Below are 17,903 nucleotides of genomic sequence, written 5' to 3'. Positions count from 1 at the left end.
GTCACAGCCACCAAACAAAAGAGTTTAACCAAAAACTCCACCAAGTAAAGCATGTCTCGGAGCTCAAGAGTAGTTGACTAGACAGCATTTAACACCAATGGAAAGTGACAAAAGACGATCGCTCTTCAGGCCTTAATGACTCAACCCATTAAGCAAGGAAGCTAATAGTCTAGTGAGGCGTCTGTGTCCTTGAGGCAGGGTAAAATCTCAGTCCTGATAGATAGAGGAGAGGGGATAAGTTGTGTCCAGGATTTGCCACGTGCCCTTCGTAGTACTTTGCACAGTTGGTCACCATGTCCCCATTTGCATTGTTTTCTGCACCATCGTCGTTCATTTCTTTGAGCTGCTGCTCTGGTTCCCGGTCACCTCTGGGCCATGACAATCAAGGACACATGCCGGCGCGTCCTACTAATGGCTTCCCTGTGAATAAAGTTCTCTAGAGCACAATATTTCACGACTCCCATAACTCCCATCGCTGCACCCTTGGCTACTGCATGGCACTGCCCCATATGGCTTTTCCACCAAGTAACTGAAAGCTGGATCTGGGAGGTCCCGGTCTATTAGGAGGTACACCGCTAATGTGCAAATGTGAAGCCTGTATACAAATGTTTTCAACATTTCTTGTACCTTTTTTACTTGAACTCAAGGTTAGGGTATTGTAACGCTTTCAAACCGATTTTTTACTAAGCATGTTAAACTTAAAAGGATATGAGTTACATAAATATATAACCTTGACTGGACAATATTGTTTATCCCGGTGTTTAACATTCCACCCCAGAACATGCTTCTAGAGTAAATATAAACTTTTCAACCTTTCTAACCCCTGAAAAGTGTTAAAGAGGTACTTGGTAAGTCATTGATATCAAAGTGGTATCTGACTCGGGTTGTTTCAGTGGAAAAAAAAATAGTTGCCACTAGCATTGCCTTGGAGACCCATAGGCCCATTATAACTCACTTGTTAAGGTGGAGGACAAATGTGTTTTTGTATGTATTTGTTTATCTGGTTGTAAAGAGATGAAGCAGTCACCATCACCTCTTACTATCAATGTGAAGAATGTCATGAAGAGTAAAGGAGATCCGTGATGGTTTTGTACATGAATCTTGTTTCTTCACATGAGTCTCTGTACTCCACAGGGGTCACTCCTATTGATGGCACCCCAGGCCTTCCATACTCTGACTGCTATCCTGTTGTTCTGGATGGAGCCATGGTGGGCTGGGTGGAGAAAGACTTAGCACCTGGTGTTGCAGATTCCCTTCGCACCTGCAAGGTTTGTTGGGGTTTAATATACACTGTTCTGTCAAGGCCATGTCTTGTCATTGTAGTTTGCATGTTTATATTTGTCTCCTTAATGGACATTTTATAAGCTATTGCATATCAGATACATAGGCACCTGAATAGTGTCCTTTACTCATTTCTAACCTAAAGGATGGTCTAAAAGTTATGGATGAAATATAAACATTTTCAATTATGTGCAGGGGCAAAATAATCCCGTGAGTGAAAATCTGAAAAGGACTTGCACAGTTATATGCAAAAAGTCCCCTTATAATGGTGGTTTAGAATTTAAAATGTCAACTTTCCAACCCAGACCACCCTTTAAGAGAGAACCTTGACTGCGTACCAATCTCAACTCTGGATTCACTTGCTAAAAAGAAGGCTGTTTGTATCTGGTTCTGGGTGTCATCACTCCACACTTGTTTCAATGATTGCCCAATTACTACTGGGCTCCCCTATGCCCTGGAGGCCTGGCCTGATAGTGGGTACTGATATTGCATTTAAAAGCTTTGACCACGATATAGTTGTATTCATTGAGCCCGAGCTGCATCCTGTTTTTGTTCCTAGTGACTGTTCTTGAGTTGGCATGCTCCCATATTTAAAGCATGTACTGAGAAAATCTATCACGTTTGCAAAACTAGCTGTCTGTACACAGTGGGGTGTGTCTAGATTTGTAAAATGATCTCTTCAAATTCAGTGGTTATTCTTATATTTATGGAAAAATTACACATTTAGGTTGAAGTTAGTGCATGTAATTTTCTAGTACTCTACCAAACAGTAGAATAATTAGATCATAAAGCAGCTGTCTTGCAGACACCATCCATCCTGAACTTTTTCTGCACTCAAACCAATATCAGTATGACAGAAGAATCAAAGAAATATGGACATTTTAGTGTACCCAGAGGTAAATTAACATGATCGAGAAGACCTACTTTTTTATTTTATTTATTTGTGATACTTTCAACAGGTGATGCAAGAGAAGAAAGTGTCACCCTGGATGGAGGTGGTTCTCATCCCAATGACTGGAAAAGCTGGTCTGTACCCAGGATTATTCCTCTTCACTACCCCTTGCAGGATGGTACGGCCTGTGCAAAATCTCACCCTTGGAAGAGAAGAAATGATTGGCACTTTGGAACAGGTAAGCCAAATTGAAATTACTTCGTTTTGGGGGTATATTAAGGTGCTTCTAGTTTTCATTTTATTCGTCATATAATTCAATTCAATTTAGTCTGACTTCCGGTCTCGGTACCTACTTCAACTTGTGAGTATTGTGACGCTTTGTAGTGTGGCCAGAAACGCCACTACATCACCTTCCACTCACGGCTGCGCACCAATGCCAGGTCTAATTTCTTGGGCTCTAGTTTGACGTGAATGATATCTTTATTCTCTTGTGTTCAGAACTTCTTACCCAGGCTTTCACTCTGATATTTCTCTCCATTATACTCCACTGTAGAGGTACTTCTACTGAATGAGGCTGTAGAGTAGGTGGAATTTCCAGAAGATGATCAGGGGGTAGTCAGTATTTTTCTTATCCCAAAGAAAGGGAAACGTACCACCTATACCAGATAGACATCCAGTACAGAATCATGTCAGGACACCAGTCAAAGAAACAACAGTGTTATACTAGTGCTGCTGCAAAACTACTACTTAGCTGTGCACTTAAAAGTTGCTAAATTCCACATCTTTTTGCTTCACAGGGCCAGAAAGGCCTTCACTTTGTGGAGAGTTTCAAACATTATCACTTCGGAGGGGTTCTTGTGACTTAAGGTCTGCACCAAGGCTGTTCACACAGTGTTACACAGTTGTAACAGCATATGTCTGAAGGCAGGGAGAAAATGTGTCCTTATCTAGATGATTGATCTGGCAAGGTGAATATGCTTCAGCAATGTAGCCACCAGGTAATTGTTATTCTCCCAGTTAGGGTATGTGATGAATATGAAAAAAGCATGAACTTTTTTTACTGTAGAAGGCTGGCTCTGAATATACTAAAGTAAGGTATAGTGTGCACAGAGTCCAGTGACTCCCCAGAGGTTTAGCAGAGGCTAAAGTAGATAATACCGTACTCTCTTTTGTGGTAGTGTGTTTGAGCAGTCAGGCTTACCAGAGGGTAGTGTTAAGACATTATGTCACACACTCAGACTGAATCCAGACCTATTGTTTGTATAAAAAGTTGTTACTTTGTTATTTTTATTACTGGAACCAAGATTTACTTAGTAGCAGGTAAATGATACTTTCAGTACAAGATATGGCGTGTACCTGTTTTGTATGAGCATACAAGTTACTTTGCAGTAGCAATAATGTGTTAAACACTCATTAGAATACTTTTAATTACTTTAGATTACTTTCTAGTTACTTTTCTAGCTTGGGGCTAAACCAACTCATAACACTGTTTAGGCATTGCATTACATCAGTAAGCAGGATAACTCATTGGTAAACCCCAAATTATTCTGTTGCCATGCAAGACAGTCAACACACGCCATTTTTCAGAGAAAAACCCACCATGCAATGCTATGGGAAAAATGCAGTGTTAAGTTTGCTGGTAAGTAAACGTTTTGATAACTGAGTTTTGGAGGGTAGAACCAAGGCTCAATTAACACAACAGGTGCATCACCAGCGGCCCTAGGGTGGCTGGGTGCAGAGTGCCAAGGTTAGCCAATGGGGCAAGGGGGCACGTCGGTTGGTGGCTGCTCACAGGCAGGCCACTCGGTTTTGGGAGACAAGCTCCTGGGGTTAGGGTAAGGGCAAAGGGGGTCCCAAGTTAGCACCAAGACTACACCATGAGCGGCACAAGGGCAGCCTGGTGCAGGTTGCTTAGACGGTGTCAGAAGCCCAATGCTATCACATAGAGATTGTCTTGTTCGGATTTCGCCTGCAGACTCGGTCCAGGAAGCCTTCCAGGAGGAACCATCAGCTTGGCAGGTAAGTAGAGATGTCCCTCTGTCAGGACACTTCGGGATCTGGGCACCAGGATGCTGGGTCAGAGAATGCAGGGGTGCCTTTTGGTGTCGGGAAGACGCTTACCAGCCCGGTCACAGTGGAGGGTCGTCGTGAAGAGGCTGCAGGCGTTGACACTGGACCTTGGAGGTGACACCCCTCGATGGTTTGAAGGTCATGACCGCAAGGGAAACACTTTAGAACTGGTGGACCCTCTGGAGAACGCCTGTGGACGGCAGTTGCATAGGTAAACAAAAAAACTGAGGCTCTTTCAGCACACCATTAAGCCAAATATTAATCAAATATGGTACTGGTCTACTCTGTTAGACCCTCAGACAATATACCACTCCACTGAGAAAAATACCACAATGTTAATGAAAAAAACAGCATTATTCAACAAAAGAGAGATCCAGAAGGGTCATCGTTCATGCGGTTTAGTATACTTTATTCAAGTTGTGTTAAATTTAAAATTCCCAGCACACGATCAGCCGACATGTGTTTCGTCTTTGCTTCAACTTTTTCAAGGCTGGAATAACAAACCTAATACAATAAATACACTATATGCAACAACAATTCATTCACACATCACAACCTCAGACAATGTATACACATGACCATGTTGTGATATGCATATAAAACACCCATGGTGCTGATACATTGGAAGATAAACACATATAATATTAAAGATGTGTTGGACCCGGTCCTTTGGGCAGGTTTACCCCGTGACTTTTTGCTTTTTCCTAGCCTGTTTTTGGAACCTGGATTGGTGATTGTAGGCCTCTGCGCACTTTTTCACTGTGGTACAGTGTAAAGTGCGTGTGCTTTCTGTGTATGGATGGTGAGTGACCTGCCCTCCCATAGGAATGAATGGGGAATATGTATGCCCATGGTAGATTCCTGATGCATGGGGAGTGCAGGGGCGAGTTTGATATGTATGAACTCGTGAGAATGAATGCTGCAGAATGGTGTATGCGGCATGGCTGTGTGTAGTCTAGAAGCGCTACTTTTAGAAGTTGGCATAATTGTGTAGTGGGTCTGCTAGCACGTGATTGGCTGATGGGCCTGGCCCAGGCATGCCTGGGCCTGTTGGTAGATGGACTGTCTGGTTTGAGTAGAACAGGGTCTGCAGGGTCTGCAAGGCCCCGGAGGAGGGGGTAGATGAAAGGCCCCTCTGCTGTCAGGGATGGGAGGAAAGAGCGTCTGGTGGTGCCGGGCTGTGCCTGCCGCCCACCCTGCTGGCTCTCCATCCTGGCGGCCTACTGTCACCTCTGGCCCTGAAGCTGTCAGGGAGACGTAAACCAGAAACATTCCAGTACTCAGGGCCCCTTGCACGAAAGCTTCAAAGTACTTCAAAGGCATTTTTGTGTATAAGAAGGGGCTGTGTCTCCTTCCAAAGGGTTCTTCTTGTTCTAGCTCTTGTGGCTGACTTGGATCTACCAGGGGTGGGCGCTGCCCAGCCCCTGGGTGCCTGGATTCCTGGACTCCTGGGGGACCCTTCTGCCCTGCCTGGGCTGAAGGGGGGACTTGGCTTTGCCCCTGGGGAAGCTCTGGGACCCTGGCAGCATGGAGAAGCTGCCTTTTCCTGGGGAGAGCGCTGGAGTTGATTTCTAGCGCCTGGAGGCGATAGGCTTCCCCCTGAGCGCCTGGGAGCGCTCTGCCTGCTGTCTAGAGCTCTGGGGCGCTTAATTTCCCCCACGCGCTTGAGAGCGCCTTTTCTGGACTTTCTAGCGCTTAGGAGCGCTTTTCCTGCTTGTTTATAGCGCTGGATGCGCTGAGGATTCCTGCCTGCATGGATATAATTATCTACGAGTGCCCACCTCGATCTGTCGCGGAGGAAAACAAACCACGAAGGGGCCGCGACCGGATTGGCCGAGACCCGAGGAGAGCCGTGCTCTGATTGGCCCGTGGATCGGCGAGGCCGCGCTGCCATTGGTTGGCGGCCTCGCGTCATGAGGGGCTCGGCGCAGGAGCCGCGACGTGATTGGCTGGGCCGTGCCGAGGAAGAAGGAAGATGGCGCTGCCTGCTGGCGGGTCGGCCGGGCTCCCGTGAGCTAAGGGAGCCCGGCGGCATCTGAGGAGACGCATGGCGGCCGGTTAACAGGGCTCCCGTGTGCCGAGGGAGCCCTGCAACGGGAGAAGAGACTGCCCGGGAGCCTGGCTGGCTCCACTCTGCGTCCCGGTCCCGAGACGGGGGACCGTGCCAAGAGAGGAGAGTCTGCGAGGAGCAGGAGCTCCTCCGTTGCCGCCGAGCCCTGCCCCCGCCGCGTAGGAGACCCGGTGAGTCTGGGCGGAGGGCTGGGCAGAGTGAGGAAGCTGAGCGGCGCGATGATGGAGCCTCCCCGCAGCAGAGCCGGTGAGTGAAGGGCTGCGGGGGGGAAAGCTCCGTGCGGTGCCGGTCAAGGCGCCGAGTAAGGGCGGCCCCGTTGGCAGTGGGTCGCCCCAACGCATTGCAAAGCCTTCAAGGGCGGCCCCAGTTGGCAGTGGGTCGCCCCAACGCGCCTGAGCCTAGAGAGGCTCAGAGGGGCCGCATTATGTTTACGAGCCCGTTTGGCTCCCGAGAGGGCCATATTCGAGAGGGGGGCTTCGGGGCATATTTTCGGTGCTCGTCCCCTCCTGCCCCTGAGTGTTAGGGCTAGGGTCCGGTGAGGCTCATGGGGGCATCTGTGTTTTAAGAGCCTGTGTGGCTCCAACGGTTGGCATCATTGCTTTAGAGCCTCTGTGGCTCCAACGTCTGGGGCATGTGTGTTATGCCCAGAGCCTGTGTGGCTCCAGCAGTGGCGCAGTTGGCGCCTAATGGCCAGTGAGGGCCCTGGCGCAGTTTTATTGTTCTCCAGGTGCCCAGCACTTAGTGGGCACCTGCTACGTTTAGGCTTTTTATACTTTGAGACTGGCGCTGCATGGCAGCGCACCCTGACACTGAGACTCAGGGCGTCTGAGCCCCAACAAGGCCAGTTGGCCTAGGGACTGCCACAGGTAGTGGCTCATGTGATAGTATTTGCCTAATGTGAGTTTGGCGCATTGTGATGTGGTGCTAGGAAATGTAATTCATTTAGTATGATTACGCACCTTGATCTTACACCTCTGAATGTTTTTAGACATCATGTGATTCTTGCGCTATCGCTTTACTTTGACACCCCTGAATGTTTCATGCATTATGTGTCTTTCTCTTCTTGCGCTACACCTCTGAATGTTTAGTCATCATGTGTCTTCTTGCGCTGCACCCCTGACTGTATTTTAATTGCATCATGTGCTCTGTCCTGAACACCGCTGAATGTGTAGGTCTATACATCATGTGTTTTCTTTCTTTACTACTCCTCTGAATGTATATTCATGCATCATGGGTAGTGTGTTTTGAGCTATACCCCCAAGTGGATTTCATCCTTAGGTGGTTGTTCTTTTAGTACAGGTGGTCCTAGTGAGGTCCTGGTCCCCTGCGTGACAGTCTCCCAAGGAGTGTAGGGTTGCGTAGGTGGTACTTACCTGTTCCCAGTAGTTACTGGGTGTGATCTATAACTGTTGCTTTGTGTTACAGTGAAGTTTATACACTTTTATTTTAAGTTCTATAAGTACTCTTTCTATTTCTAGAAGTGCTGATTATGACGGTGGCCTATGTGGCCCTGTCCTGTGTACATAATCCCTTGTGAATATTGCCGTGCCAGTTGGCACAATGTACATGTGTGATTACTATCTGATATGTTTTGACAATACAAAAGTTATTTTAATATAACCTTGTGTGGAGTCTCTTTTGTGGTATGCCTAGTATGTTGTTGCTGTCGTGCGCTGACGCAAATGCTTTACACATCGCCTCCGAGTTTAGCCTAGACTGCCTGCGCCATGCTACCTAGAGGGCGAGCAGGGGTTATCTTGGCGTGTGACTTCCTTGCCCTGACTGGAATGGTGGTTTCTGCCTGGCTTTGGCATAAGCCTTAGCCTACCAGAAATAGCCGGTTTCCAACAGATGCCCTGCTAATTTCACCTATATTACACCTATTCAAAAATTGATGTATATGTGAACAGAAAATCCAACCACCTTATGAGTCGAAACCAGAAAAAAATCAGATAAAAAAACAAGTAGACAGAAACCACAAAGAAGGTGAGAACCCGGAGTTCAATTGGAATAACAGTAGGAACTGGAAATAGTATCATCAGACCTTGCCCAGACACTAGTGAGCATGCTCCTATCGAGTGCATGAATCCCCTATAGAAAAATTGGTTAAACCCACCATAAATGTAGAATTCACAAAGAACCGGTTGGAAATGCACAGTCCGTTCTTGTGCTCTAGTGTATAGACAAGGACCCCGGTCCGGATGACCAGTCTACAGCTCGGCTCAACTGAAATAAAATACGAAACCAGCATGTGACATCAAGTCATATACCCTCACCTTCTAGACCAAACCATATCAACAGTTATAGCCTATATGTCCTAATAATCATACTACAAGTCTGAAAGTAGCCTGGTGTTCACAACATGTCATTAACATCCAGCATTATTGCTCGTTATCCTTTTATTTTAAGAGCACACACCTCATGTGCGCGTCGAGTTTATGTACATACAACCTTGCTGTCCCTTCATACCCATATCACAGTTGTCTCCTATATCATAACCAGCAGCAATATATCACCTGCATGATATTGCTGCCAACCAGTCTTAACCATGTTTAATAATTACGAATCCGAGCTGCAGTCTAAAAACAAAAGCCACAATGTACACAAACTTCCTGACACCTATGACTTGCCCACGTGTTACCCTCTCCATTTGAAAATTGGTGCTTACCTCACAATTACTTGTATTGTCCCCAGCTGTCCTCGTATCAACAGCTAATGAAACCATGCCCTAAAGAGATTCGTACCCATAATCCCGGCATCATGGACCGGGTGACACTCAGTCAGCACCCCTTCTGGTGCAACCCTGATAAGTTACAACCTAGAGCCGCAATCAATATGAAGACAAGCTGTAGTCCTAGAGTACCGTTACAGTCAAAGACCGAGCCCCCTTTCGCAATGTCCCCCATAGCCGAACTCGCCTCCCAAGTTACCGTACCACCGCCAAACTGTCTCTCTCCCCAATACCTAACAAAATGAGTCGCTCAACACACCACAATTTGAATGTGGGACACTCCCCAAACGGATAATCACCTGACCCGTAGACACGAGACAGGTGAAGCGTCAGGACGGTATTCAGACTCCGTGGAATATAGCGACCGCCGCCATGTTGACCTTCCTGCAGAATGCATTACTGGCACAATAATAACTGCAACCCGTCATAGCCCCATTCTATCCCGATGTATTTGTTTAAATTTAGAAGCATCAAACCTAATGTAGAGAAGAAAAACGGCTATATGGACCTCTAAGTGTTCTTTTCTCATCCTTTGAATCGGCCTCAACATATTCCAATATCTTTATTCGAATAACTAGCAATACAAGCCACAAAAGGTGAGAAGCATGTCCAGCCTCTCAGATGCAAAGGTTACTCCTGGAGCACAGTTTCTTGGCTTCGCAACTTCTTGATATTCTTTTATGGTCAGTGCCGCTGTCCTCAGGAGTCTCGAGTCTTTGTTGAAGCAGGGGACCAGTCCTCACTAAGTCTGGAGGTTTCTGATCCTTTTTTGGAAAAGTCGATTTCTTTGCAGGGGGATCCGGAGCTGCAGGTCGGCAGGACTGGGACCAAGTCAGTTGGGCCTGAAGTCTTCACTGCTGGGACGTCTTCAGGTTCCAATCTTTTTAGGTCACAGATTCTAAAATCTGGGTTCTGGGCTGCCCCAAAATCCTTTTTGTCGGGCAGCGTTTTAAGAGGTCTCAAGATAGTAACCAATGGGCTCTTGTCCTTGGGGTGACTGCACCCTTAGTGTGCTCACCCCACGTGGGGGAGTGGGCACAGACCCTGACCCTAATCGGAGGGTGCCTGCCATCTGCAAGATGGCAGGCACTGAAGAGTGGGCCTCTCCTCGCCCAGATGGCAGGCACTGAAGAGTGGGCTTCTCCTCGCCTCCCCCATCTGACGGGTAGATTGGCAAAGGTGGTCCCACCTAATAAACTGTACTGGTTTTTCCTGCCGAAAAGGGGGTGAGAGAGGAAGGAGGCCTGCTCCTGAGAGCAGTAGAGGCTGGGGTCGCGTTGCAAAGGTGACAAGGCCTCTGCAGCCACCCTGCCACAGATTGCTCATCCTGACCTATGGGGAGGTGAGAACACCTCCACCCAGGAAAGGCTTGGTTTCTGGGCCCAGGGAGTGAAGGCTCTCACTCCAGGGGTCCAGAAACGTGTCTCGTGGTGGCAGGCTTGTTTTCACCAGTCAGGAACCCAACAGCGGTTGGTTTGGTTCAGGGGTCCCATTAAGAAGGGCCCCCTGAGTGCATGGAATAATAAATATGACCTTGTAATCTGTCCAGGTTTATGATTCTGAGATGTTTGATATCAAACATCCCAGGATACAGTAAATCTATTATGGTGCTAGGAAACTCGTAATGACCAGTTTCTAGACCATATAATCGAGATGGCTTTTACTGGGTGCTTATAATATCGAACAATGGCCTTCGATATTATAGGGAATAGTTTGCTCATGCAGATAGGTCCGTACATGAGATACAGAGCACCCTGCCTTAAGGATTACTTACCTAGGTCTCATACAGTGCTGGTGTCGAAACTACACTTTTAGCTGCACTACAATACGCAGGCTGCAATGGCAGTAGTGTATGTTTGTGGAGAAAGGTCTCTGCAAGTAGCGTTCTACATGCTGCAGCCCTCAGAGGCCTTTCCCTGGCTACCATGTCCTTGGTACCATAAGTACCCCTATCAAGGGACTTACATGTAGGCCAAATTTGTGGCAATTGTGGAAACAATGGTACAGGTTAGGGAAAGAACACAAGCCCTGGGAAACTGATTGGCAGGGGCCCAGGGTACACTTAGTCAAATTGCATCAGGTACCTGGCAAAACGTTAGGGGGCAACCATGCAGAAAGGGCACTTTTCTACATTTATTATATGACAACATTATAGAAGCAGACTAGAACCACAACCCTCTGAGTGCTGACGTTTCATAAGCATATTCATTTGTTTTAACAAGTGTCTCAGCCTCTGACACTGAGGACATTTATTAGCCTCATTGGTATTATGGCATAATGCTTTCATCGGTTCTGCATGAGAACAATTCAAATGAGACTCCGAGCTCAACTGTTATATACCAGTGGTGTTGGGAGAGTTGTAATTCATAAATTAGGGAAGGTCTTGATTTAGTGCAATTCATACAATCTGTCAAAGGGCAGAAAAATTCACATACTCAATCCTAACTGTATCCATTGCAAAGGACGCATCCCACATAGGGTGAATGGGACACATGAATAACATGCTTTCCTGGGGACAATCGAACAAGATAAATAAAATGCAATGCATCATTGAGTGAAGACTATTCCCTTAGCATGAAAGGTTTTCAGGCACAATACTTCGGGTCTGTAGTACAATATTTCATGGTCAATTCCTTTGCAATCTCTAGGTGAAGAAAAAGGAGATTGACATACTTTCTTAGCTTGAAACTAACTTGTGAAATATGGGGTGGGGCCATACACCACTATATTCACATGATGGTCTGCCATTTCCTAGGAGAACAAAGTGTATTACCAGACACCTTAAGCCGAAAGTTCCACAATCTGCAGGACTCAACAAAATTCTGACCACCCAGCGCTACCTACCACACTTCGTCTGATAAAAACAGTACCCCACTTTTGTTCATGCATAGAGCTTCTTTACCCGATTCTCGGTGTGTACAGTCTGATGGTCTACTGACTTCACATACATAGTCTCACTGATCTCATAGACCATGTGCAGGAGAGAGGTAGGGTCTGACTCTGAAACGTCAATCCACAAAATGTACACATTTGTGGAGGCCTCCAATATGAACAACAGTGTGGTGGTCATAAACTGAAGTAGTTCGATGGACGTGAATGATTCGTCCACCACACTTTAAGAGACTAGCAGCCCGTCCCGGAGTTGTCCGGGTATGGAATAGAATGTGTGTAATGTGTATATTTGGCAAGGGCAATTTATTTTAAAATCTCGCGGTAGACAACATTTTTTGTTTCATTAGAATAGGGACAGAGAAGGGCCAGCTGCAGCCCTGGTTGATGTTAGCAGGCGCGTGTAATGTCGTTGAATGAGAGAGTTATCAGCCGCGGGTAAATCCGTTTAATGAGAGAGTTCAGTGACAGCGAGTAGGAGAGGCTGCAGTAATTGTCCCCGCAGACACGCTCATTTGTGTGTTTCCCCGCTTGAGGCCCAGATGCAGGCCTGTTTGATGTTAGCAGGCGCGTGTTCCCCTGCTTGAGGCCCAGCTGCAGCCCTGGTTGATGTTATCAGGCGTGTGTAATTAGTGTACTGATCCGCCGCCTGAGCCCGGCTAGAGCCCTGGTTGATGGTAGCAGGCGCGTCTAATTTCGTTGAATGAGAGAGTTCAGTAACAGCGCGCAGGAGAGGCTGCAGTAATGTTACTTACCAGGCCTCCAGCTGGACGCGTTTGTCATGCCCCCAGCACACGGCCACAGCAGACGATCTTCTGATTAATGTACTACCCACATGGCATGAAGGGCGGAACATAGCACACGCCCCCAGCGTTTCTCACGCCCCCAGGGTGCCCCTTGATGCGGCGCAATTGCGTTCACATGGCATGAAGGCCGGACACACGCCCCCAGCGTTTATCACGCCCCCAGCGTGCACCTTGATGCTGCGCAGCAACATAATCGGCGCTTGTATGTACGACTCACATGGCATAAAGGGCGGGCACACGCCCCCAGCGTTTGTCACGCCCCCAGCACACGCCCACAGCCCGCGATGTGATAGCCGTACCACACGCCCCCAGCGTTAGTCATCCCCCCAGCCCACGCCCGCAGCACAACGCAGACATGCCCGCAAGGGACTACTTTGCTGGCACGGTTCTTTTACCTTTTAAATGTATATGGTGTCCTATGGTACAATTGTATGTCTTGCACTGTATGATTGTGATGAACACCACTGTTTCTTGAAAAGTTAATAAAAACAATTTAAAAAAAACTTTATATGGTGGCCGTCTGCATAGCCTATGTCCTTCTGCTGCAACTGCCCTTTCCAACACTGTATTGGGTGTTGTGATTGGTGCTGTGGTTACTGAGATTACCCGCCTCAAATGTTTGGGCTCTCTCTTTATAATATTAGTATGGATGCATATGAGTGTTTCTGTTAAACCCTGTTTTTCTGTCACTGTGTGTGTGTGTGTTCGAGAAAGGGTGAGCGAGAATAAAGGGAATATGCAACAGAATTGTTCTACATATGTTTACAAAATCTTTATAAAAACTCAAATTCTGTAATTAAACTGGCAAATAACAGAAAAATGAATAACTTGTATTTAGAAAAAATCATTCTCTCATGAAGTTATGAGTGAAGGACAAACTGGAAGGGAGACTCTGTGGGTGAACATTGCTACATCTTGACTGACTATGGTTTGTTGATGAACGTATAAACAAGGACATTTTGGAGTATCTAATGCAAAAGTAGACTTTTTTCATGAGTTCAAAAAACCTGCTGATATTCATCAAATTGTGGTATTTTCTCATGTAGGTTTTCATGAACATTGCTATCTTCGAAGGAGACATTGTGCCAGGAACTACCACCCACCAAGAACTTTTTCCTCACAGCATGATGAGTGTAGTGGCCAATTTCATCCCTTATTCGGACCACAACCAGAGTCCCAGAAACATGTACCAGTGCCAGATGGGTAAGGCTTTCAAATCGTTTTGTCTGTTATTGCCCCCAAAAATTTCGTTTGAGGGTTGTGCGTATGTGTAATTAAACGTTACTTCTGAACGCTCCTGTTGTCAGCTTGTACTTCGGAAGCATCTAATACAAATATATGATGGTATAAGTATGTGCTGTTCCGAAAGCAGCATATTCCTATAGTGTCTTAAAATACTAAGGAACTATACCAACTCAATAGGAACACTATTTTAAAGTTATAATGTAAACTGGCCCAGAATCATTCATTTACAACAACAAAAACTACAAAAAACCCATCAATTTTGGCTCTTTAAGGCAAATATTTTTCTTCAGCAGTGAAAACTACGGTGTTCAATTAGTAGCTTATGCTTGATACTAAATATCCAAGTGGTAGGCCTAAAAGTGAGCTAATTGGGTCCATGTTTTTATGGTAAATATTTCAGAATATTCATTGATTCTATCCTTTTCGGTCTGTGCACATGCTTTGAGGAAACACCCTCCAAGACATTTATTTGAGTATTTGAACTTTCATGTACCCAGCTGTCTAGTTTGTTTGAGGGCAGCCCCTTTAGTCCTCGCCAAAGTGAAGGCAGTGTTAGGTTCATTTACTTCAAGAAAGGTTGCTCATTTTTACCTATGTAAATATTTTTATGATAGAGACTTCTAGCCACAGATTCTTCACCTTTTTGAATATTCCCCAAGTGTCATACTGGATCTGGAAACTTTACAACAGTGCCTCTACTCGCTGGTAGGTGGTACCATGCAGCTCCGTACTGACTATTTCTGCTCCAGAAATGATGTGCAGAGCCCATCTAGGGACCACTCCTGCACACTGATGTCTGTTAGTTTCTCTCTATGCCACCAGACACTGGAGATACCTTTTGTCTCTCTGAGAACCTTACATTGATCAAAAAACAGTTTTAAAGTGTGCAAGGGACATGTCGCCTCCCAAAACGACCGGTTTTAAACATGTAAGGACTTTTTTACAAATGTCTGTGACCGTTGCGCATCAAATTTGCCTGTGGTGCCTGGGGTCGAGTGAAAGCTGTAAGGCCTGCAGTGACTGAGTGTTGATGAACCCAAAGGCCGTATGAGACTGAGGTGTAAGTGTACAATGCTAAGAACCCGGAAGGCGCTCTCCAACAAGACCGATCCAAGTCAAACGTTCGGTCCCGTTCGAGATACAGAAGTTGCAGGTGTTCTAGGGTTCAGTCTTCCTCTCGATCAAAGTCTTCAGGTAAATTGAAGAAAAAACACAAGAAATCTTAGCAGGACTCTGCCTCTTCCCGCCATTCACAGTCCCCTGAAAAGGCATTGACGCAACACCACACATCTTGATGTCGCTCCCAAAGTCATTCAACTTTGAAGCCAATCCCACAACTTGTTCTGGCACAACCCAGGTTTCCAGGGCCATCCGCCACTCCTAAGCAGATCGCACCAGCCATGCTCCAACTCTTTTGATCATTACCAACTTCCCCTGATGCACCTGCAGAGCCAAGAGGGTCTCTACTTGGGTGACCACCAGTGGCTTTGCCCTCTACACCATCTGGACTTTCTGAGTCCATAAAGAGGCAGCCTCTGGCTCCACTCTTGACTCCACCTATGACGCCACAGTCCATGCCAGTTCCCAGCTTATCAATGCAGATTTAGACTCATCGGTAAAGGAAGATGAGGCCCCAGTTGTCCTCTCTGATGTTGATTCGGCACCAGTTTAACCTCAGTGGAAGTTGCATCCAGCCGCCATTGAGATACTTATTCCTCAACTTGTTGAGCCACCACAATCGCAACTGCACACCATTCATTCTCCTTTCGACACGGATTAGGCTAACTATTATAATATGGTTGATGAGACTGGCCACCCTTATCAGGAGGACAGCTGGTATGGCAACCAGTTGTACGTTAGTGGCATTGATACCTCCTTTGTGGAAAGTATGCTTTCATGCCCTGGCTCTACCACCGAGCAGAGCACTTCCAATGCCATGGTTATGTGTAGAACAGCCAAAGTCCTTTACGTCCAGCTCCACGCCATGGAGGTCAAGACCAATGTACTTCTTGAGGTTCTTCAGGTGGGGCAGACATCTACTGAGCCCTTCTTACCATTTAGATGACCCTTACAGATACTTTGTTGGGAGCATGTGCCAAACTCTTTCTGGCTCCCACAAGTCCGCTGCCAAACCTGCCCCGTGCGACTGCATTTTTATCTCCTCACCCTCACCTGAAAACTTGTAGGTGCAGGTGTCTGCAAGCAAGACTAATCTCAACACATTCCTGGTGACTTCCTCATACCCCCACCCTATAGGGAATCGGCTAGAGACATTCAGAATGAAGGTTTTCTCATCCACCAGCTTGACGCTCTGGTTAGTGAGTGTCCGCTGCCTGATAGGATGCTATTCACACAACTCTTGCGACTTTATGGCTCAAGTCCTCCAAGGTGTCTCCGATGATCTCCGACAGGTCTTCCGCCAGGCAATACAGGACAGTTGCGACTCAGCCAAGTTCACAGTTCCTTGTAGGATTTAATCATGTGGGTTCTTCGCCGCCGCACTGTGCTCCAGTCCACTGGTTCTTCAGGCATTGTTTAGTTGTCCCTCATGGACATACTGTTAAATGGGACTCGCCTGTTTGGGGACAAGGCAGACACTGTTTTTTAGTTATTCGAGGGCAGGGCCACTGCATGTTCCTTTGGCTTATCTACACCCATCCCTCCTTTTGTGGCTTTGGCAGAGGTGACCAATGAGACCAGTCAACCCAATCTCCACTTGTGAGAAAGTGGCTCTATATATACTGGACTATAATGAAGTACAGTGTGTATAGAGTCCACCAACCCCAGAGGTATAACAGAAGTTAAAGTCAGAACTGACCTAACTCTCCAAAGTGGTAGCTTGGTCGAGCAGTAAGGCAGTACCAGAGGACAGTGTAAAGCATTTGTTGCACACACTCAGTCAGCAAAAGGTTTCACACACTCAAGAACTGAGCTCCAGGCCAATTGTTATATCCTCAGATATTGTTGTTTTATTTTTAGAACCAACAGTTATAAAAATATACTTTTCAAGTTATGAGTACTCTCAGGTAATACTTTACAAAGGAGCAATAAAGTTTGTGCACACTGTGAACACAGTATAGGTAGTAAGAAACACAATCCTAACACACACTATAACATTGAGCTCAATGGGTTTTCTACATATAATTACAGTAGATTACTTTATGGATTACTTTGGAGGTTCCAGGACTAGGTCTTAGATTCAGTCCTGGGGTCTAAGCTGGAACCAGATTAGCAAAAACGTTTTAGTTACTGTAGTGAATTTTCAGGAATATAAAGCGGTTTTAAAAGTTCACAGAAACTTTTCAATGTAAATCTCACAACGTTAGTCAATGGGAGGAAATTCAGGTTGCAGGTAAAGATCGCGTTACTTTTGTAACCCAGCACTAGTCTCCTAGGGCCAGCTCTGGGGGCTTAACTCAAAACAGGTAGGTAATTGCGTTTCAGTATATCGTATGATTTTTAAAGAATATTTGCAGTTTTCAAAAGTAGACGCTTAGAAGAAATTTCATAGAAAAGCAGACAATGGGTTCCTATGGAGAAAATACAGATTACTAGTAAACCCGCTAGGGATTACTTTTGTGGTTCAGTACTGGGCTGAAAGGTACAGTACTGGCTTCTCCCCTGATTCCAGGTGAGTACTTCGGAATTCGGGCTTTGGCTGATTTTATAGGAATATTTTCAGTTTTCAAAACTTCACACTTAGAAAATTTTCGAGTCAAAATGGGTCAATGTTATCCAATGGCAGGTAAGTGAATTACCGGTTTCCAGGTGAGTACTTGGTTGTTGAAGTTATGGTTCTGGGCAAAGACTCAGGGGTCCCCCAGGGTCAGGTAAGTACAGTCAGATCAGACCCAGCGGCACCGGGGCGGCCGGGTGCAGAGGTAGGTAGGCCCAATTATATCCAATGAGGGAAAGGGA

General features: G+C 46.2%; 1 protein-coding gene across 1 annotated transcript in view; it reads left to right on the top strand.

The window, feature by feature from the left end:
* POLR1B (RNA polymerase I subunit B) overlaps positions 1 to 17,903 on the top strand; it is a 330,217-nt gene that overhangs the window by 217,286 nt on the left and 95,028 nt on the right. The window contains exons 10-12 of the mRNA XM_078649044.1: positions 1,135 to 1,268; positions 2,241 to 2,411; positions 13,787 to 13,943. Of these exons, the coding sequence (XP_078505170.1) occupies positions 1,135 to 1,268; positions 2,241 to 2,411; positions 13,787 to 13,943 (462 nt within the window). The remainder of the gene's footprint in view (positions 1 to 1,134; positions 1,269 to 2,240; positions 2,412 to 13,786; positions 13,944 to 17,903) is intronic.

Source organism: Lissotriton helveticus, chromosome 6 (genome assembly GCF_964261635.1).
Source record: "Lissotriton helveticus chromosome 6, aLisHel1.1, whole genome shotgun sequence".
NCBI lineage: Eukaryota > Metazoa > Chordata > Amphibia > Caudata > Salamandridae > Lissotriton > Lissotriton helveticus.
This window is presented reverse-complemented; position numbering and strand designations above follow the sequence as displayed.